General features: G+C 43.3%; 1 protein-coding gene across 2 annotated transcripts in view; it reads left to right on the top strand.

Annotated features, from left to right (window-relative positions):
- Positions 1–206: 206 nt before the first annotated feature.
- SCARB2 (scavenger receptor class B member 2) overlaps positions 207–23,557 on the top strand; it is a 55,337-nt gene continuing 31,986 nt past the window's right edge. For both annotated transcript variants that reach the window (XM_030819016.1, XM_030819015.1), the window contains exons 1-2: positions 207–694; positions 18,276–18,433. In XM_030819016.1, the coding sequence (XP_030674876.1) occupies positions 578–694; positions 18,276–18,433 (275 nt within the window). In that variant the 5' untranslated portion in view covers positions 207–577. The remainder of the gene's footprint in view (positions 695–18,275; positions 18,434–23,557) is intronic.

Below are 23,557 nucleotides of genomic sequence, written 5' to 3'. Positions count from 1 at the left end.
ACCTATCTGCGGAATGAGTAAATGAGTGTGTGAACCAGGTTCGGCGATTTCGGTGGGGTGAGTGCTGGGCCTGCGGTGCAGGGCGCTGGGAGCGGCCAGGCCGGGCCTGGCTCAGGCGCCGCAGCTACTCAGGGCCACCGGGGACCGGCGGGGGAGGGCGCGGGCCGAATCACTGCCGCCGCCGCAGGGCACATGACTGCGGCCTCCGCCCCCGCCCGCCTCCCCGCGCAGTCGCCGGCGGTCGCCTCCCGGGGTTGCGGCGAGCCCGGCCCGCGAACGTCACGTCCCTGCGCGCTCCTGCACTCTCCCGAGCTGCGCTAGGCGGGCGCCGCGGCTGCCCGGCGAAGGAAATCGAAACCGAGGCCGGGCCCCTCCCTCCGCGGCCCCATCCGCCCAGTGCACCCGGGGCCGCGCTCGCCAGGCCGCGGAGCCCAGAGCTGCGCGCACGAACCGGGCGCCGGGAGGGCGCGGCGCCGAAGGGTCCCGGGTCTTCCGACGCCTCTGCGGCGGCTCCTCCCTCCTTGCAGTTGGATCCCGGGCGGGTGTGGCCCGGCCCGGCCCGTGAGCGGCACAGAGAATGGGCCGATGCTGCTTCTACACAGCGGGGACGTTGTCCCTGCTCCTGCTGGTGACCAGCGTCACGCTGCTGGTGGCCCGGGTCTTCCAGAAGGCTGTAGACCAGAGTATCGAGAAGGTGAGGCGGGGCGGGCTGTGTGTGTGTTGTGGAGTCTTCCAGCCCACCCTCCCATCCCTGCTGCTGCATCTTGTATGGGGAACACCTGCACTCGGGCAGACCCTCTGCACTAGAGCTCTTCTTGCGTCCCTGTCTTCCAGGGCTTGGTAGGCGAGGGTTAAAGAAGGATGGGGAAGGGTGGAGCCGACTCTATTCCCTTTACAGTAATAAGTAAGGCTATGGATCCTGACTTTTAAGAAGGCCTTCGGTTGTGTTCTATCGTTTGCATCTCTCCCCACTCCTTCCGTCTACACCCCAATCTCAGGTGGGCCCAAACTTGTCTCCCTCCCACTTCATGAAGAAACAGAATGAATGAAAGACACCGCAGAAGAGGCAGGTAATGTTGTCTGCTTGCTGTGGCCTTTGAAGTGGTGTGCGCCCGGGGATGAGACGCGGGTGTGCGATCTATTGTGTTCTTGCCCTCTTGGGCTGGGCAGGGGCATTTGGTAGCTGGGCCAGTCCTTAGGCTGGGTGACATTTCATCCATCAGTCTTTGCTGAACGCTGACTTAGTGGCTTTGTATCTTGTACCAACAGTCTGTGTTGCTTTGTCTCACCATGAATTCTTGTTTTTCTCAAACGGCCATAATTTTCAGGCACAGATGCATTTAGATTCCCTACAAGAATCTGAACTTGTCTCTTCATCTAGATGATTGGGCTGGAGAGCCAGTCCTTTAAGAAGACTTCATCTTTTGATTTCACTGGTCATTTCATCTGCCCTTTCCCCCACATCCACCAAGCTGTGTCAAAAGAGGAACAAGAGAGAGTTACTGGGATCATTTTTTCCTTAAAAAAGAAAAAAATCACTGGAGCAGCAGCCTTTCTTGTTAGCATCCATAACTGCACGCATCATTTCTCCCACTGGTCTGCACTTGCTGTGGCCAGATAAAAAAGCCCAGGCCCAGTCTACTTTGAATCACTGCACTCTCCAGTTAGTAAAGCTGTTTTATTCCAGGTGGCAATGGATATATTCCTTTAACTGAGTTTCCAAAAGTAATTAAGTGAGTACCTGAAATCTGGCAGTTAAAGGCAGTTTTTCAAAAAGCACCATGGCAAAGCATAATGTAATTTTTAAAGTTCACATTGCCAAGGGAAGACAAGGCCCGCTGTCTGAGCGTCTCGAGGGTCGGTTTCCTCTGAGCAATCATGTTCAAGGAAAAAAGAAACTGAATCCTTTCTCCACTCCTGTCCATGTCCAAATCCATGGTGAGCTGCGTTTGAGGACGTAAACTCTCTCTTTGCGTGACTAGAGTAAAGCAATCCAATTATAGTCAATATGTGAGTTTTCTTATACAGCTTTGAAAGGCTGTTTCAAGGAGCCCCATAGGATGAGTGATCTTCCCGGTGGTTCCCATATAGCCAGCCCTTAGATTCTCTGTGTGTCTCCATTTCTGTGGGTGAGGAGGTGGCTGTAGGGCCCAAGTTGTAGGGCAACTTGGCTGGGGCCTGAGTTTGTGTTGGTATTTCCAAGTGGTTTTCTCCATGAGGAATGGACTCTGTTCTGATAGGTAATAGTACAGGGAAGTGGACTTTCAGAGCTGCTCAATCCCAGCTAAGGAGGACTGCATGGTGTATTGTATGAAACTAAAGGACAGGGCTAGTTTCAGTGGGCAGATGTGGAAATACTGTTGTCATTAGAGGTAAGTCACACATCGCTATTTTGCTTTTTCCTGGATTACCTGTAGGGTGGTAGGTAGCATGGGACAGTGGGAAAGAGTGAGGATCTCACACTCCTGGACATGAAACCTAGCTTCCACCGTGTCCCAGCTGGGTGACCATGGGCTGTTTAATCTTACTTGATTCATGTTTTCCCCATGTGTAAATAGGGATAATAAGGACTAACAATCACATCTGCTTTGTCAAATAATTCTTACAACCTTAAGGTGTGATCTGTCTGGGATATAGTTAGTGCTTAATAAGTGATAGCAACTGTATTTTTATTAGAAGCCACACAAAGAAAATACATGAGATTTGGAGTCAGATGCCATATGTTCAAATCCTATCCTTTCCAGTATAAGCTTTATGACTTACGTCAAGTTACTTAACTTACCTGGTCCTCAATTTCATTGCTTGTAAAACTGGGGATATGAGCTGTTAGCTCACTTGGGCACAGTGATGCATTTAACATGAAACTTGCAAAGTTAAGCTTTGGGTCCCTCACTTGCACAGGCCCTTGCAAAGCCCTGTACCTCATTCTGTATCCCACATTTTCTTTTTTCTTAAGAAGGACCCTTCAAATTGTATAAGCTTCAGGACCCACAAAACCTGGATTTGTCTCTGCATGTGTATTATTGTAGCGCCAAGTATAAAGCACTTAGCATAGTATCAGGCACAGAATAGGTAATCAATATATGGCAGTCATCTTTATTGCCACTAGTATTACTATGGGAGAATTCATTCATAACTTGATTGTAAGGTAGTTATAATATAATCTACTCTGATATTTCCAGTTCTTTGTTTTTTCATTTGAAGATTGTCTATGCCCTGACTTGTCTACATCAAAAAGGTGAGAGGGAAAAGGGATGAAATTCAAATGAGTAGGTGTGGGAAGCTAAGTAAGATAATTCCTATCCAAAAAGTTGTCTCAAATGATAATTGTCCTTGAACCCTGCAGTGACCAGAGGTAACTGAAGAGAGACTTTTAATTTTGGCCAGTGAATATAGCAGAAGGAACCAAGACAATTTTGTTTCATTTTTGGCCTCAGTGGTGACTGCCTTGTATTGGGCAAGGCCTGTAATTGTTTCTGCTTCAATTTTCTCATTTGCAAGAGAGGCATAATAGTACTTCTCTTCTCTTTTTCCCACACCCTCTTCCTAGGGGAGATTATGAGCATTAATAAGGCATTTCCTTACAAGCATTTGGGCCTTCATGAAGAGAGAGCTTTGCAGAGACCCAGCAGTTCCTTTTCCTCCCTTAGGCCTGGAAAGGCAGGAGTTTATGTTACATTTCATCTAGTATCCCAGTGAACTGCCTTGACACCTAGCACAGTGCCTGAGATACATATTAAATGCCTCTTGACTCGCCTGTGATCATTTTAATACAAAGAAGAGTGTCCTGAGAATCAGCAGAACTGAGTCAAACATTTTTTTCTATCCCTAAGGATTTCTTGGACTAAGCTGAACAAGCAGAGTGGCAAGTTATTTAATTCCTCAAAACCTAAGGATCCTCATTTTGGAAATAGGAATAATAAGGATAAGAATACTTAACTCATAGAATTGTCACAAGAATGAAATAATATGATTTCTATAAAGCACCCAGCACAATGTTTTGCCCAATGCCTGAACGTTAACATTTGTTATGTCTTTAGCTATATTTGTCATCTGTGAATTGAAACTTATTATACAAGCTATGGTTCCTCTTAGCTCCAAACTTCTGAGATCCCATGACCTTTAAGAGCAGCTGTGCAGTTCAGAATATTAAGTTTGTGCTCCTAATCTCTGCAGACGTGCTGGCAGTTTGACTGTCTCCCAGTAATAGGGATGCAGAACTGGCCACAGTCAGGGCTGGCCAACAAGAGATGGGCTGGCAAGGGAACCAGTGGGAGACTGTTTACACCTTTGACTTCCTCTTCACAGGTCAAGGCAGGACTGTAGCATTAGGTCTCAGAAATGTAATGAACAGGACAAATACACTTCCCCTTCATCTGGACCTGAGGCTCTGGGCAAGTCAGTACCATCTGGTTTCTTTTGGGAGCCATAGAAACTCTGGAGCTGTTCTACTGATGCCTCAAGAAGTAAAATATAGGCCAGGCATGGCCTGTAATCCTAACACTTTGGGAGGCTGAGTCAGGTGGATCACAAGGTTGGGAGTTCGAGACCAGCCTGGCCAATATGGTGAAACCCTGTCTCTACTAAAAATACAGAAATTAACTAGGAGTGGTGGCGGGTGCCTGTAGTCCCAGCTACTCAGGAGGCTGAGGCAGGAGAATCACTTGAACCCGGGAGGTAGAGGTTGCAGTGAGCCAAGATGGCTCCATTGAACTCCAGCCTGGGCGACAGAGCAAGACTCTGTCTCAAAAAAAAAAAAAAAAAAAAAAAAAAAAAGTAAAATGTAATGACTGATAACCAGATTGCTTTGATTGGTGACTATATGGGATCTTGTTTTTTAAAGTCAAATCAGAAAAACATCTTTATTGATGTGTATGCAAAGGCATTCAACTATATATAATTTTAAAAGGCTCCTTCTTGCATACCTACCTCATCTCCTGGGTTGCCTCTATTCAAAGAAGACTTATCTTAGTCTGAGATTTTTCTTGATCAGAAAAAACCAGTAAAGATATCTTAAATCTGTTATCTTACGGTCAAGGAAATTGAGGCTTTTGGAATAGAAGTGACTTATCTAAAGTCAAATAGAGAGGGAGGGAGAGAGCGTGCCAGCTGGCCTCCTGATCCTGAACCCACTTTTCCCATCTCAAGGATGACCATACATCCCATTTGCCTGGAATAGTCCTACATGGTTTCTGTGTACCTGTTGTACTGGTGTAATCACTAACACCCCCTTTCCTCCAAAAGATTTCTGCTTTGGACAATCAATTCTATGGCCATCCCCCACCTCTCATGCCACATTGTCCTTACAGACCACAATGTATCCCGCTTCTTGGCTGTCTTAAGGAGTTGAGGCCTACTCAGACTAGCTCAGGCAAGATAGGATTCTTTTTTCTTTTTGTAAATCTGGAAGGGGAAGCTCATAGAAATCAAAGGGCAAGAACCATGGCACAGTAAGGCCTCCTGAGAGGACAATCAAAAGTGGAAAGTCAGCAGGAACCAGGCACACTTTGCCTCCCACTTTTTCCTCTGCTTTCTCCACCAACAGGCTTCCTCTGTTTACTCAGCCTGGCTCTGTACTCATCCGGGCTTGCTCAGCCCCGCCTCAGTGTGACTTTCCAGCTGCTGACCTCTCATAGACGTGCTTCATCTCCTAGTTTCTCTTTTCCAGGTTTATAACGGAGCAATGTGATTGGCTCAGCACAGGAAGAAACTATAGCACTGTAAACAGAGGCAGTGTCATTAATTTCCTTGCAAGATTCTCTAACTCCTAAGCAAAATTATCCAAATTCTTTCCTGGCTTTTAGAAACACGATCTTGTGATATCAAAATCATATTAAGTTTATTTTAGTGTCTTACTAATTCATGTTGACTATGAGTGCATTCCTTATTAATGATTAGACAATATAGTGGGCTAACAGTTGTCAGCATAGCCCCTAGACTCTAGAAGATGCGTCTAAATCACTTACAAAGATTTAGAAAATACCAGACCCCATCCCAGACTTGCTGAATCAGACTCATTAGGAACAGAACTCAGGTTAAAGTGCTTATCATAAAATCCATTACTGGAGGCAGGTTGCTGTGGGATCGTAGTCTGCAATTTGGGGAATATGCATTTTTTAAAAAGTTGTTTATATTTGTATAGTGATTATTTTAGACCATGTCTTCATTCCTTAAGATGGTAATTCTAATTGAAGATATTACTACTAATAATTACTATTAATCTGCAAGTTTACATTAAAGGAAATATTATTTGGTGAGGAGGGGAAGGTTCCTGCCTGTGGAAACTACTTTGCTTTATTGTTAAATAAATCCAAGATTTCATTCTGTCAGGCTACAGCAGAGGGGCCATCTGTTCTGCCAGACATTTGCTTGTTTCCCAGGAAGAATCGGGAGGTGGAATTATAAGCTCATTAATGAAAACATAGGATGTTGGCCAAGTGACTAGACATTCCTGGCCATATCATCAAGATATGCACTATCTATACACTATACACTAAGGAAGGGACCATTTTTAATCCAAGCTGGTGACTGGAAAAAACGACCGAGGGAAAATAAAGACCACTTTAGGTGTTTGCCTTCTATATCTAAAAGCACCTTTAGGTACATGCTTTGGCAGTCATTCTTTTATTTGACAAATATTTACTGAGTGTGTACCATTTGCAAGGCAGTGTGCTAAGAGCTATGCATATAACACTAAACAAGATGCAGTCTCTACCCTTACAGATTTTATAATCCAATTTAAACTCCTGGGCCCCTCATACTCTTAAAAATTATTGAGGACCCCAAAGAACTTGTTTCCATGGGTTATACCTATTGATATTTACAATATTAGAAATTGAAACTGATAACGTATTTTTGAGAAATGTTTAAAACAGAAGAATACACAAGCACATATTCCAATATGACATCATTATATATCACGTAACCTCTGGAAAACTCCACTCTACACTCAGAGAAATAATAGAATTAAAAAGGCAAATGATACCTTAGTATTAAAATAGTTTTGACCTTGTGGGCCCCTCCTAAGAAGGTCTTGGGGCTCCCCAGGGGTCCTGAGATCACACTTTGAGAACTGTTGATCTAGTTTTCATTTAATTAATTATTTTGATTTTTAGAATATTTTTAAAAATACATGATATCCCTGTTTTATATTCCTGTAAGGCCAGTTTGGAAGCTATCTTGTTAACGTTTTCAAACAACCAGGATTTTGCTTGGTGTGTCTTTCATTTACTGTGACCTTTTGGCTTTCATGTGAGTCCAGTGTTAAAAACAGGAGTTCGGGCCATCAGTAATTCCAGTTCCACAATCTCCTGTCTTTCCCCGAGTGCTGATCAAAGTAGACAAGAGCATTCATATCTCCATAATTGAATTACTCAATAATTCCCTTCTGGCCGCAGCCCTGCAGGGATTTTCAACCCGTATGACGTAGTTTGGTATTTTAATCTAGTATGAAAGCTCTCTTTGAAGGTAGAGGTCCTGTCATATTTAGTTTTGTGTCTTTTCTTACTGCCAAATGCAATGTCTTATTCAAAATAGATGGTCAGTAAGTATTACTTGGATGAATAGAGAAAATAATTTCTTTGGAAATGATTTTGTTTGCATTTTGTTGTTTAGTCTCACATTTTGCCTCACTCTGTAGGCCAGTGGTCACATGTTTGTCTCATGAATGATTTATACCTTTAAAATCTGGAAACTTCACCTATTGGTCCAGACTTCCAGCTTCTCTTGAAACATGCGGATGTTCTTTGGTACTCATCATACCAAGTTCTGTGTGGTAGCCGTCTCGGCAGAAAAGAGGCTGACCCTTAGAAGAGACCTGCCTTCCCTGTTTCCCACTGTCTTGGTCCATTCAGGCTGCTGTCACAAAATAGCATAGACTGGGTGGCTTATAAACAACAGAAATTTATTTCTTACAGTTCTGGAGGCTGGGAAGTCCAAGATCAAGGCCCTGGCAGATTTGGGGTTGGGTGAGGGTCCACTGCCTCATGGATTATGGTCTTCTCACTCTAACCTCACATGGCAAATGAGCTTTCTGGGGTACCTTTTATGAGAACTAATCCCATTCGAGAGGGTTCTACGCTCATGACCTAATCACCTCCAAAGGCCCCACCTCCTAATCTCACCACCTTGGGGGTAAGGATATCAACAAAGGAGTTTTGAGGGGACATAAACATTCAGACCACAGCACCCACTGTCCTTTGCGCCCTTATTGGCTCCCAAGGCCCAGTGAAGGTATCTGTTGTTGTGCATGTGCTGTTGTGTTTCTTAGAGAAATATTTCTCTATATCGACACTCCTTACCAAAAGAAGGAAAATGAAAGATAGCTTGAGAGGATCATGTGTTTAACAGAAATGGGGGAGGGCATGAATATTGCTGCTGGGGTTTGACATGCAAACAAATGTACAAACCCACCGCCTGTGTCACTCATTTGCCCTAGCCATCTGGCCCCTTCAGCATCTGAATTTTACACACTTTCCAGAGACAGTGCGAGGCAGAGTGCCATTGTTACGCTAATGTAATCACTCATCACAAGTCCCTTTTTTTAAATTCATTTTTTAATTGACAAGTCAAAATTGTACATATTTAGGGCATGCAACATGATGTTTTGAGAGATATATAGATAGATACACATAGTGAAATGGCTAAATCAAGCTGTTTAACATATGCATTACCTCAATTACTTATCTTTGTTGTGTGGTAAGAACACTTAAAATCTAATCTCAGCATTTTTCAAGTATACAATATTTTGGGTTTTTTTAAATTTTATTTTTGTTTTTGTTTTTGTTTTGAGATAGGGCTTCTCTCTATCACCCAGGCTGGAGTACAGTGCCACTACCATGGCTCACTGCAGCCTTGACCTCCTGGGTTCAAGCCATCCTCCTGCCTTAACCTCTAAAGTTGCTGGAACTACAGGTGTGCACCATGCCAGGCTAATTTTTAAATATTTTTTTGTAGAGATGGGGTCTTGCTGTGTTTCCCAGGCTGGTCTCAAATTCCTGAGCTTAAGCAATCCTCCCACCTTTGCCTCCTAAAGTGCCGGGATTACAGGCATGAGCCACTGTGCCTGGCCCAATATATGGTTATTCACTGTAATCACCGTGATGTATGTTAGATCTCTTGAATTTGTTTATATCAAACTGAAATTTTGGTCCTTTGACTAACATCTCACCAGTCCTCCCAGCCCCCACAATTCCCATTTTAAGGATATTTTCTTTTAACACTGTACTTCTGATAATCAACAGTAATGGAAGAGGAGGCATAGAAATAGGTAGGTAATGAAAATATTACTTATTTCAATTTTGAGAGATATAATCACAACCGAACAGGTTGCAAAATAATGAGACTGGCTGTGCAAGTTACACACAGAATGTGGGCCTTGTTTCCATGGCCTTATTTCTTATTTATTCACATCTGAAAATCCTCTTTCTCACCCCCCTCCCCACTCCCCATATATGTATATATATATATTCCCCTCCCGCCCCCAATTTTCACCTGGTTCTATGTTTAAGTTTCTATCCGGTAGCTGCTTTTTTTCCCTTTAGGTCATCAGTTCTCAAACTTGGTTGTACATTTGTAATCACCTAGAGACTTTCAAAAATAAGTTAGTGGGTATTTTGTAGCAGGAGGTTTTTTGCGATTGCCATTCCACCATATTGTCCTGTATGTCATTTATAAACAAAGTAACAGTTCGCCCATGAGCTAGCATTTGAATCTGAGCTATCAGAGCCCATTAGTTAAAATTATGACAGTTGCAAAATCAAAATGAGTTAAGCAACGGTGACATAAATAAATGAATGCCAATACATTTTTACTGAGTTAAAATAAGGTCAGGGAGTAAGAGTAGAATGTTAATGGCAGTTTATTTCTTTTATGTAAACAGTGGAAATTACTTAAATTACTGCAAGAGTCTAGGTTAGGTTTGCTTCGTTTCAGGGAGCAATTTTAAAAAACAAAGCAAATCAATTGGTGTTTTGTCATTTGATGAGTTTTATTAATGTGGAGTCCAGTATACAATTAGGCCAATATACCATCCACACACAATTAGGCCAAGTTCTCCAAGTTGGTCTGCATTATCTCTGGATGAATTTAGACTGTGCAGATGGCAACATGGATGCTTAAGTTGTGTTTAATTATTAAGTAGCACTTTACTGACCTTAAAGAACAACCAGTAGTGCTCTTGAATCCCGAAACTTTCCTTAAAAGTATTACTGATTCCCATGAAAGCCTAATGGATTCCCTGAATGCTTATTTTTATCACTTGGAAGTGGCTTACATCAGGACAGCTGGTTTAACCACTCTCATGGTGTTGCCTTCCCGAAAGATTGCTGTCAGGCTGACTTGGGTTGTGGCTGTATTAAGTCATGTCAGTGTTCAGCAGTCAAGCTAATCCAGCCTGCATCTGTTCCTTCATCTGCAGGTCAGGTGTCAGCCTGGCCAGTGACTCTATGTTCACTACACACAGCTCAGAGAGGCTGTTCTCATTTCTCTCTCTGACCAGCCTTCTGTGTACCCAAATGGAAGCTTATGCTGGTTGAAGATTCTTTTACTTTTGTTTTAAAACAGTCTCACTTCATACATGGTAAAAACTATTATGCTTCTCCAGTAATTCAAGAAATGCGAGTTCAAACAAGAAGATGCTATTTTGCCACTACTAAAGAAGCAAAGATTTCTGAAAACCTTAAACACCAATATTGGGATGGATATGCTGAAATGGTTGCTTATATACTGCTTTCTGGAGCAACTTGTTGACATTTAAAGGCTCATGAGTTCATGAAAACTTTTTGTCTCTAGACCCAATAATCCCAATCTAGGAATCTATTCTCAGAAATTATTCACTGATTTGGGCTAGGTGTGGTGCCTCACGCCTGTAATCCCAGCACTTTGGGAGGCCGAGGTAGGTGGATCACTTGAGGCCAGGAGTTAGAGACCAGCCTGGCCCACATGGTTAAACCCCATCTCTACTAAAAATACAAAAAGTAGCTAGGTGTAGTGGTGTGCACCTGTAATCCCAGCTACTCCAGTGGCTGAGGCATGACAGTCACAAGTTGCAGTGAGCCAAGATTGCACCACTGCACTCCAGCCTGGGTGACAAGAGCAAGACTCTGTCTCAAAAAAAAAAAATTATTCACTAATTTGGACAAATATATTCAAGAACATTTACTTCAGCATGAAAACAACACAGATGTCCTATAGTAAAAGAATGATTAAATAAACTGATTTAGTATATTTTTAAAAATATACTAATACAGTGGATTAGTATACAGACATTAAAATAACAGTTTCAAAACCTACTTAATAACAAGGATAATCATTTATAAAAGATGAGTGAAAAAATGATACAATACATATGATCTCAATTTTGTTTAAAATACACATATATATGACTAGACCAGAGGGAAATAAACCCATATGTTAACAGCGATGATGTGGATTACAGGGGACTTAAATTTTCTTCCTTTTACTTTCTTCATTGTCCAAATTTTCTGTGACAAATATGATGGAATGGGTAGGGAATGGATGGAGTAGCATTTACCTGATTTAAAGTAACAACAGGCTGGGCACGGTGGCTCACACCTGTAATCTCAACACTTCGGGAGGCTGAGGCGGGCAGATCACTTGAGATCAGGAGTTCGGGATCAGCCTGACTAACATGGTGAAGCCCTTTCTCTACTAAAAATACAAAATTAGCCAGGTGTGGTGGTGTGTGCCTGTAATCCCAGCTACTCGAGAGGCTGAGGCAGGAGAATCACTTGAACCCAGGAGGCGGAGGTAGTGGTGAGTGGAGTCATGCCACTGCACTCCAGCCTGGGCAAGAGAGTGAGACTCCCTCTCAAAAAATAAATAAGTAACTGAATAAATAAAAAATAAAGTAACGACAATCAATAGCCTCATTTGTGAATAGAAATTGGAGGCAACACATGACTTTTTCTGCACATTTGTAGTAATGTTATCTGCTACTTTAAACATCTCTTCTAATATGAATATAGAAATTTCTGTAGATTGATAATTTATCATAATATCTAGGTATTTTTCCCTTAGATAAATGTTGTATTTTATTGCTTACAAGTCTAGTTTGTTCCTTGTTATATCAAAGAGTTTTTAGAATTCACCAATAAAATGAGAAGGTAGGACATGTTGTCTACCATTATATCTCCAATACCTAGAACAGTGGCTGGCACAAAGCAATTGCTAAGTTAATATTTGTGGAAAGAATGAAAGAGTTTCATCAGTTTTAAGGCTGTCAAAATCCTATGCTATACTTGCTATGAAAAAGGATGTTATAAAAAATTCATTAAAACCAAAATTGCTAAAGACAGATCTAACAGACTTAGAACTAATGTTTGTGTGCCTTTGGCATATTAATTATGCATAAAAATAGACCCTGCTAATTCCAAACTAGTCTTAACCATTTATGAAAGGAGGCCAGAATGTCTCCTTGAAAAATAATATTTGCAGCTAAGAAAGTTACTGTCTCTTCTTGATTCTGCAGTACTGAAATTCAGACTTCTTATTTATTCAGATTACCTTTCTTACATATTATTTAGAATATGCGGCATTTTGCCACATTGAAGATTTTACCAAGAAGAACTAGGTAAACAGCAGAAGATGAATGCCTGGCACAGCGTTGTGCTCTATGCTACGGTATCATCTGTTTCTTCATTAATTATTTATTGTGTCCCTTCTGTGCCAGAAACCATGTTATGCGCTGGGGATCCATGAAAAAGATACAGTCCTTAGTATCAGGCCCAATCTGATACTAAAGACTAATAAACACATTTTCCTTATAAAACTTGTGAAGTTTCATGAAAGCAGAGAGAAAACACATATCTCAGAGGGGCTTTCTGAGAGATGGCACTTCTTAATTGAGCCCTGAAGCCCAAGTAGAAGTGAACCACGTGATAAGGGCCCTGCAGAGACTTCTGGGTGAAGGGCAGTGAGTGACTCAGGCCAAGGCACTGGCTGAGAACTTGTGTGGTGGGTGCTAGGTAACAGTAGATGGTTGCGTGTTGCTGGTGCATAAAGTGCCTACCAGGAAATGACAGCGACAGGTGATGCAGTTGCATCAGATCACAACAGGTCAAGGACTGTGGACTTTATCCTTTGAGCAGGGGTGGAGTATCTGTTCCATTAGGCACTTTTGACAGCTTCTCTGAAGGCTGAGGTGGATGAAGCATTTGAAAGGAAAAAGGCTGGAGAGAGGGAGACCAATTAGGAGCCTACATACAGTATTGTCACAGTCAAAGCCAATGATGAAATGTGCCTTGGGGTAGAAACGGGGAAGAGGAGGAGGTGAAATCAGCAGGACTTAGTGATCAACTAGGAGAGAAAATCATGAGTCCATTTTGGTCATGTTGTCTTGGAGCAGCCTGTGAGATGTTCAGATGGGGGAATTTTATCACAGATCCATGCTACTGGAAGGATCTAAATAATTTCAGGCATAAGCTGTTTGTTAGGCTGAATTACTGGGTCTTGCACATAATTTTTCACTCTCTGTTACATACATGTGGGTTTTGTGTCCTTAGCTAAATTTCTTCTTACAGACAGAGCCTATGCCTGTTTGCAGGGCATAGTCCAGGCACATGGAAAGCTCTCAGTAGGTACATATTGGGTGACTAACTGAAAAGTATGTTTTTCAGTCCAAATTATTAATTTAGTTGTTGACATTGTGAATTCACCATATAACTTGATAATTTTCCAGTATTTTGTTTTAGTGGTAGTGCCACAGTATTGTGCGTGGAAAAATTCATTATGTTCGTCTTGGTTAAAATTAATAAGCAACAGTTATATTGTGACTCCACAGTGCCACTCTTAATATCCAGAGTCACACTGTAAAACTGATTTAAGGCCTTATGTTGCTTTTTCATTTAGTGTAACTAAGAAGACTCAGCTGATTACAAGGTTTGTCTGGTGGCTGTCACCACCACAGCAGAACCCTCGGTGAGGAGGATCAGTTGTTCCCAAGCCATGGCTTTCTGTTCAGACTGGCAAAGGGCGCCTTTGAGGGGGACACTAGCTCGTTGTATCTGGCGGAATGAATGACTTCCTGTGCCAGACAGTCCGCGGTCTTGAGGCTGAGGTTATTATTTGTTAGTTTCTCAGGCCTTCCTTTGCCGAGCAAGCTCCTGGGAGTGCACACTTGAATGCCCTGGGGATCAGAAATAGAAGGGGCAGAAATTAAAAGTTTAAGTCAAAACAGAGCCCTCTCTGGACCATCTTGTGGCAGGAGGTTGAGGTGCTTTCTTTGGACACATTAGCATACTGGGGCTGCGCGGCCGCCTGGAAACTCTAGAGTTGAACTCTCTCTTTTTCGGTTCCTCACCTGTGGGCTCCTGACTGGGAGCTGACAGTAACCTCACGCAGCTGCCCTAGTTTCCTTTCCTCCAGATGGCAGGGGTAACACTCGAGGAAAACCTGAGAGTTCGGAGTCCCAACTTATGGCTTCTCCATAGTTTCACTGTCCCTCTGGGCTAGAGTTGCCAAATAAAATAAAATAGAGGACACCCAGTTAAATTTGAGTTTCAGATAAACAACAAATAACATTTTAGTACGCGTCTGTCTCGTGTGATATTTCAGTTCAGTCCGATGTATCAGTTGTTAACATCCTGCCATATTTACTTTATCTCTCTGATGCACTTTTTCTTGAATTATTTGAAGTAAGTTGTAGATATCACACACTTTGTTCCTAAATCCTTCAGCATGCATCTCCTGTGAATAAAACCATTTTTGACGTAGCCCATGCAATATTTGGGACATAATTATATTATAAAATTATTTGTTGTTTATCTGAAATTCAAATTTAACTGGGTATCCCAGGTTTTATTTGCTAAATCTGGCAACTCTACCCTCAGGGTGCCATGGGGTGGCAGCTGCTGGATGGGTGAGTAAATCTGCACCCCTGGACTTGGTCAGATTTGATTTCATTTACTGGCTTTGTGACTTGGGACAGCCAGTGCCACCATTTCTTTGTCTGCAAAATGGGGATTTTTATTTTGTAGTGTCAGTGTAAAACTCAGAGATAATGTACATTATAAAGCCCCTAGCATAGCACCTGACTTTAGCAGACTCACAGTAAATTGCAGCTGGCGTGGTAGTAATGGTAACTGAATAGTAACTGCCATTCTCTGAGCTGAAAGTGAGAAAATAAAAATAAAGACACACTGTTTTAGAAATGTTGGCAGCTGTATTTACAACTTCCCTCTGTTCTCTCATTCCCCATCTCTCTTCCTACTTAGTGCATTCGCGCGAACATACACACACACACACACACACACACACACACACACACACACACTTAGTCTCCAGCACGTGATCTACTCTGGGATTGACAGAGGGTTTCCTGACAAACATCCAACTTGTAAGGTGGAGGAAAAGAGACACATGAAAGCAGCAGGAAAAGCCACCACTCTTGAGGGCAAGATTTGAATGGAGTAAAAGGGGCCATGAGGATTTGTCTGAGTGCTGGTGACTCAGCTAAGAAGTGGCCAGGCAGAGAAGGGCCGTGAGGGTAGAGGCAGACAGAGGAGAAGCCCCGGCTGTAACATGGTCTGGGTTGGTTGTGACTCTGGCATGCTGCCAAGGACTGTTTTTATTGTTCTTGTTAGTTTCTCATTTGCTTTGTTTCATTGAGTAGTCAAATGTACTAAATGTTTATTTCTGTCCTGAAAGTTGGAGGAACAAGTTCAAGTCACACTGTTTACACATGTCAGAACAGCCAGGTTTACCCTTCTTTCTCGTAACCCCCTCTTTCTGGAAACCCTTCCACTTGTCTTTGGATTTATGGTTGCCTAAAAGCTGGATGCCAGCCCAGCAAGATAAACCCAGGAGGTTAGCCATCTGTTCATTTATGTTTGCTGATTCTTTCAGGGTTCCTAATTCTGAGGTGATTTTCTTCACATGAACAAATAAATGAGATCTCAAGTCTTTTCTCACTGGAAACTTCACACACTGTGATGCTTGTCAGAAAAATTAGGCAGGAATACAGAGTGCTCACTCAACTGTCCTGACAGTAATAGGAAGAGAAGCGTGGTGGAGCCGAGAGTGGGGGCGGCTTGCTCCTGGGCCTTTGCAGCAGAGCAGACCGCAGCTGAGGCAGCATCAGGCTCGCCTTTGTTTTGCAAGAACGGAGGAAAGCCAAGATGAAGGGAGTTCTCTTTGTGTCCATTCCTTCTCCTTGCCCTAGGGTCTATCCATAACATCCTATAGAATCTGAGTTTCTTAGATTTTCACTTAAAAAAAAAAAGTAAGGGAGCATTTTTTTTTCTGCTTACAGAAGTAATTTATTTCTGTTGTAAAAATCCAAACAAAAGCAACAGTGATTGGAAGACTCCTCCTAATCCGGACCTGAATTATAACTGATACAAATTCTCAACACTGAAAGTTCTCATTTTGGCTTATTTGCAGTCTGTGCTTTTATATTATTTTTGTATTTCAGTCGTTTTTACTGTAAAAATACAAGGCTTTTCTCTGTTAACAGATAGAGGACTGTTGGGAATACCAGGTGTTAGGTTTCTGTTAACCGCAGGCACTGTATTTATCAGGCCTCTACTGCCACGGTGAGTAACAAGTAACTCCCCAGTCTCGTTGCTTATAACAATAATATGTGGGTGTGCAGGCTGACTGCAGTTTGAGCTAAGCTGGCTTGGTGGAACGAGGCTGGACACCAGGCTTCTGGTCAGCTTTAGGACTAGTCTACACATCTCCATTTTAGAACCTAGGCTGAAGGATCAGCAGCTACCTGTGGCCCGCTCTTCTCTTTTCCAAGGGTGGCAACTCCAAGACGGCAGATAGAAACTTGCTGTGCCTCTTAAGGCCTTAGCTCCAAATTGATACATTGCCATTCCACCCACATCCTGTTGGCCAAATCTAGTCACTTGGCCTAGCCTGAAGTCAGTGAGGCAGGGAGAATACTTCACCCTTAGGGGAGCCATGGTGTATTAATTTGCTAGGGCTTCCCGAATAAATACAACAGACTGGGTGGCTTAAGCAACAGCAATTTGTCTCATAGTTCTGGATGCTAGAAGTCTGAGATCAAGGTGTTGGCAGACTTGGTTTCTTCTGAGGCCTGTCTCCTTGGCTTGTAGAGGGCTGTCAGTTCTGCGTGTTTTCACATGGCCTTCCCTCTGTGCTTGTCTGTGTCCCAGTTTCCTCCTCCAGTTAGGACACCAGTCCTATTAGCAGGGCCTACCCTCATGACTTCATTTAACCTTCATCACCTCTTTAAAGACCCTGACTCCAAATACAGGCACATTGTGAGGTATTGGGGGTTAGGACTTCAGCTTAGGAATTTAGAGTATGGGGGGCATTATTCATCCTGTAACACAGAACAGGGGTGGAAAGTGCAGGAGGGATTGTGTGCAGAGTGCAGTCTCCATTGTCAGCTAACCTCAGTGAGGCTAGGCCTCCTGGTTTTTGAAACGGGGATAGGCAGTTCCATTTTAGAGTTTTTGGGGATCCAATAAGAAAATACATTTAAAGCCGCTAGTGGTGGAGGTGGTAGGAATGGATGTGGTTCGACTTGAAAAAGGACCAAAACTGGCCTTCTTGGGCCCTTCCCCTTGTTCTCTCATCTGGGCAAACTGGGAGTGTATGGTGCTTTTCAGAATTGCTTAACTTCTACAGAAGATACACCATCCATGGAATCTTCAAAAATAACAAAGCCAGCAGGCCCTTTAGGCACTCAATCTGTGCCCTAGGTTTTGGAAACACTATGCTTCATGCCTCTGCCCATGTCTGTCTTTAGTACCCTTCCTTTACAATTATTAATTAATTAACTAATTAATTTATTTTGAGACAGAGTCTTGCTCTGTAACCCAGGCTGGAGTGCAGTGGCACCATTTTGGCTCACTGCAACCTCCACCTCCCAGGTTCAAGCAAGTCTACTGCCTCAGCCTCCCGAGTAGCCAGGATTACAGGCACGCACCACCACACCTGGCTGATTTTTGTATTTTTAGTAGAGACGGGGTTTCACCATGTTGACGAAGCGCGAACTCTTGACCTCAAGTGATCTGCCCGCCTTGGCCTCCCAAAGTGTTGGGCCACCGGGCCCGGCCCCTTTACAAATATTTATCGAAGGCCTTCTCTGACTTACTAGAACTGTGGGCTCTATTGGTGTAAGATATGGCCCTGTTCTCAGGAGACTGCAGTTGAATGCCTGTGAAATGATTAAAATAGTGATCTAGGAGGTCAGAATAGGGGGTGTCCCTTCCTCTGCTTCTTGGGTTTAAAGCCAACTATTGCCTTACATTTTTGTAAATCTCCTTTTGTTTTTTTCCTAGAAAATTGTGTTAAGGAATGGTACCGAGGCCTTTGACTCCTGGGAGAAGCCCCCTCTGCCCGTGTATACTCAGTTCTATTTCTTCAATGTCACCAATCCAGAGGAGATCCTCAGAGGGGAGACCCCTCGGGTGGAAGAAGTGGGGCCGTACACCTATAGGTAAGTCTTGACCGCGTCCTGTCTTGCAAGAAATACAGAGTGACCCCAATATGGCCTGAGTCCTTGCCTCTTCCCAAAAGAGCAAGGCTCCAGGGCTGTGTGGGAGCACACTTTCTGATTTCATTGTCTGAAACACTGCTGATGTTTTGTATGTGTGTGTGAAACCTCAGCAGAGAATGGCTTTGTGGACTCGGCCAAGTCTCAGCGTGTTGTGTTTTGAAGTGCGGCGGGTTCCTCCTGAGTTGGCAGACTGTGATTATTAAACCATGAAGAGTTACTCCTTACCCTGACCCTTTTAAGCTTGCCTCTTGATATTCTTTTTTTATTTTATTTTATTTTTTTAAGAGACAATGTCTGGCTTTGTTGCCCAGGCTGGAGTGCAGTAGAGCAGTCATAGCTCACTGCCACCTCCAACTCCTGGGCTCAAGTGATCCTCCTGCCTCAACCTCTGTAGTAGCTAGGATTACAAGTGTTCACCACCACACCCAGATAATTTTTTTTGTAGAGATGAGGTCTTGCTATATTGCCCAGGCTGGTCTTGAACTCCTGGGCTCAAGTGATCCTCCTGCCTCAACCTCCCAAAGTGTTGGGATTACAGGCGTGAGCACCACCATGCCCGGCTACCGCTTGATATTCTTAAGTGACTTTAAGGGCCTCCCTTCATTTCCATTCCCCACATAACTAGTTTTAAAGCAGTTTCAGAATTTACTGTTTTCTGGGACAGATTTTTCTGTTTCTTACCCACTCCTTTTCTCCACCTATCCTGGGTATAAGCAATAAGCAAATAGCAGAGGCTGTTAGAGTCTTTGCTGGTGACCACCAATTCCAAACACTGGGGAATCAGGATCCCTTTAATCATTTTTAAATGATTAGTAGAGGGAGATGCTTGAATCAGAGCATTTTCTCTGTTGCAATCTTCCCCTTTTCCCTATTACAATACCTCCTCCCTCTCCCACACAATAATCTTTCCAATAAAGTCTCTCCTTACCAAGTTAGAAAACAAATTAATAGAGGAAGCAGACAACAAGATCTTTTTCAACACTGCTGAATGATAAAAATGCCTGACAATTCTGTTGTAATCGATTGCTCAATAAATTATTGCTGACTGATTCATGTGCTATGAATCAGTACTATTCTCAGTGGTGGGAATTCAGAGATAAAAATCCTAGTTCTTGCCTTGGGTACTCATGCTCTGACTCTGGAGTCAGGTGACCCATTTTGATTCCCGCCTCTGCAACTTAGTAGTTCTCTGTGCTTCCATTTCCTTATCTATAAAATGGGGATAAAAATAGGACCTCCTCCACATGATTGTTATGAAGATTGAGTCAATGAGTCATTATGTATAAAGTGCTTAGACTAGTGCCTAGCACATAATTAGTGATACTTAAGTGTTTGCTCTTACTATTAGTTGGATTAGGCTATTTTTGCATTGCTATAAAGAAATACCTGAGTCTGGGTAATTTATAAAGAAAAGAGGTTTAATTGGCTCACAGTTCTGCAGGCTGTACACACATGGCACGCTGGCTCTGCTCGGCTTCTGGGGAAGCCTCAGGGAGCTTTTACTCATGGCAGAAGGCAAAGCAGGAGCAGGCACGTTACATGGCAAAAGCAGGAGCAAGGGATGAGGAGGTGCCACACTTTACAACAACAAGATCTCGTGAGAACTCACCCACTGTTGTGAGGACAGCACCAAACCATGAGGGATCCTCCCCTATGACCCAAACACCTCACCTGGCCCTATCTCCAACACTGACAGTTACAATTCAACATGAGATTTGGAGGGGACTTCCAAACTCTATCATTCCACCCCTGGCCTCCAAATTTCATGTCTTTCTCACATGTCAAAATATAATCATCCCTTCTCAATAGTCCCCCAAAGTCTTAACTCATTCCAGCATTAACTCAAAAGTCCTAAGTTCCCAAGTGTCATCTAGAGATGAATTGCTTCCACCTATAAGCCTGTAAAATCATAACAAATATTTCCTTCCAAGATAGAATGGGGGAATCAGCATTGGGCAAACATTCCCATTTGAAAAGGGAGAAATTGACCATAAGAAAGGGGCTTGGCACAGGCCCCAAGCAAGTCTGAAACCCAACAGGGCAGTTATTAAATCATACAGGTCCAAAATCATCTCCTTTGACTCCGTGTCTCACATCCTGGTGCAAGGGGTGGGCTCCCAAGGCCTTAGGCAGCTCCACCCCTGTAACTTTTTTATGCTGAGATTGCAAGCTGATGGTGGCTCTACTATTCTGGTGTCTAGAGGATGGTGGCCTTCTTCCCACAGCTCCACTAGGCAGTGCCTCAGTGGGGACTCTGTGTGGAGCCTTCAGCTCCTCATTTCCCCTCCTCACTGCCCTAGTAGAGGTTCTCTTGAGGGCTCTGCCCTTGGAGCAGGCTTCTACTGGGGCACCCAGGCTTTCTCATACATCATCTGAAATCTAGGTGGAGGATGCCAAGCCTCCTTCACTCTTGCACTCTGTGTTCCTGCAGGCTTAACATCACATGGAAGCTGCCAAAGATTATGGCTCGCACCCTCCAGAGGAGTGGCCCGAACTGTACCTCAGTCCCTTTGAGCCATGGCTGGAGCTGGAGTGGCTGGGATGTGGGAAACAGCACAGGGAAGTAGTGCCCCTGGCCTGGTCCCTGAAACCACTCAGTCCTCCTAGGTCTCAGGGCCTGTGATGGGAGGGGCTGCCTCAGAGATCTCTGAAATGTTTTCAAGGCCTTTTCCCCATTGTGTTGACTATCAGCACTTGGCTCCTTTTTAGTTATGCAAATATTTTTAGCAATGGTTGCTCTACAGCCTGCTTGAATTTATCTCCCCACAAAAATATTTTGTTTTGTTTTGTTTTTGAGACAGGGTCTCACTCTGTTGCCAGGCTAGAGTGTGGTGGCATGATCATGGCTCACTGCAGCCTTGACCTCCTGGGCTCAAGGGATCCCCCTGCCTCAGCCTCCCAAGTAGCTAGGACTACAGGCAAGTGCCACCATGCCCGGCTAATTTTTAACTTTTTTTTTTTGAGACATAGTCTCCCTATGTTGCCCAGGCTCTGGAAATGCTTTTTTCTTTCTCTGCCACACGGCCGGGTTGCAAATTTTCCAAACCTCTATGTTCTGCTTCCCTTTTAAATATAAGGTCCAACTTTAAGTCATTTTTTTACTGCCACATCTGACTATAGGCTCTTAGAAGTAGCCAGGCGACATCTTGAATGCTTTGCTGCCTAGAAATTTCTTCTGCCATATATCCTAAATCATCACTCTCAAGTTCAAACTTCCACAGATCCCTGGGGCATGAACACAATGCAGCCAAGGTCTTTGCTAAGGCATAACACATGTGAACTTTGCTCCAGTCCCAATAAGTTCCTCATTTCCATCTGAGACCTTTTCAGCCTGAACTTCACTGTCCATGTCACTGTCAGCAATTTGGTCACAATCATTTAATCAGTCTGTAAGACATTCCAAACTTTCCATCATCTTCTTGTCTTCCTCTGAGCCCTCCAAACTCTTCCTTTCTCTGCCCATTACCCAGTTTCAAAGCTGCTTCCACATTTTTCAGCTATCTTTATAGCAATATTTGACTCTCAGTATCGATTTTCTAAATTAGGTTGTTCTTACATTGCTATAAAGAAATACCTGGCTGGGTGTGGTGGCTCATGCCTGTAATCCTAGCACTTTGGGAGGCCAAGGTGGGTGGATCACTTGAGGTCAGGAGTTTGGGACCAGCCTGGCTAACATGGCAAAACCCCACCTCTACTAAACATACAAAGATTAGCCTGGCATGATGGTGCCCACCTGTAGTCCCAGCTAGTCAGGAGGCTAAGTCAGGAGAATTGCTTGAACCTGGGAGGCAGAGGTTGCAGTGAGCCGAGAACATGCCACTATACTTCAGCCTGGGTGACAGAGCAAGACCCTGTCTCAAAAAAAAAGAAGAAAGAAAGAGAGAGAGGGAGGGAGGGAGGGGAGAGAGAGAGAAAGAGAGAAGAAAGAAAAGAGAGAGAGAGAGAAGAAAGAAAAGAAAGAGAGAGAGAAAGAGAGAGAGACCTGAGACTGGGTAATTTACTTAAAAAAGAGGTTTAATTGGCCTATAGTTCCACAGATTCTACAGGAAGCATGATGCTGGCATCTGCTCAGCTTCTGGGGAGGCCTCAGGAAACTTATAATCATGGTGGAAAGAAGAGAGGGGGAGCAGGCATGTCACATGGCCAGAGCAGGAGCAAGAGAGGGGAGAGGTGCCACACTTTACAACAACCAGATCTCGTGAGAACTCACTTACTATCATGAGGACAGCACTAAGCCATGAGGAATCCTTCCCATGACCCAAAAACCTACCAGGCCCCACCTACAACACTGGGGATCATATTTCAACATGAGATTTGGAGGGGACACCAAAAACTGTATTATTGGTCTTCGTGGATTAATTTAGTCTGTACAAGTCAATATGTAGAATTATAAAGATGAACCCTGTTGCTATATGAAGAAATCTAAGAAAATACTTGGGTCCTCATGTTTAAAAGCCATTTCGTATGTGTTTTATGCCTGAGGAAACATTGTGTACTGGGTAGAGAAAGTTTGTATTTCAAGCTTTCCCGCTGGCAACAATTAGAAGTTGAACCAGGATCACTATCTAAGTGTCCCATTGTTTGTTGTTGTTGTTATTTTTAAATGAAATTCCTTAAGATGTGATGGAGACTCTGCAAACTATCCAAAATAGTGTCATTCCAACATGTCACCAATATTTAGAATTATTAATGAGATACTTTACAATCTTTTTTTATACTGTCTTTGAAATCCTGTGTTCATTTTACACTTATAGAACATTTCATTTCAGACTAGCCACATTTTGAATGTGCAATAGCCACATGTGGCTAGTGGCTACCCTATTAGACAGCATAATTCCAACCATACTCCCATGATTTTTTTTTTTTTTTTTTTTTTTTTGAGACAGAGTCTCATTCTGTCTCCCAGGCTGGAGTGTAGTGGCGTGATCTTGGCTCACTGCAACCTTTGTCTCCCAGGTTCAAGTGATTCTTCTGCCTCAGCCTCCCCCGTAGCTGGGATTACAGGCGTGGCCACCACGCCTGGCTAATTTTTTGTATTTTTAGTAGAGACAAGGTTTCACCATG

Source organism: Nomascus leucogenys, chromosome 9 (assembly GCF_006542625.1).
Source record: "Nomascus leucogenys isolate Asia chromosome 9, Asia_NLE_v1, whole genome shotgun sequence".
NCBI classification, from domain to species: Eukaryota; Metazoa; Chordata; class Mammalia; order Primates; family Hylobatidae; genus Nomascus; species Nomascus leucogenys.
The sequence above is the reverse complement of the archived record's forward strand: the minus strand, read 5'-3'. Positions and strand labels throughout refer to the sequence as shown.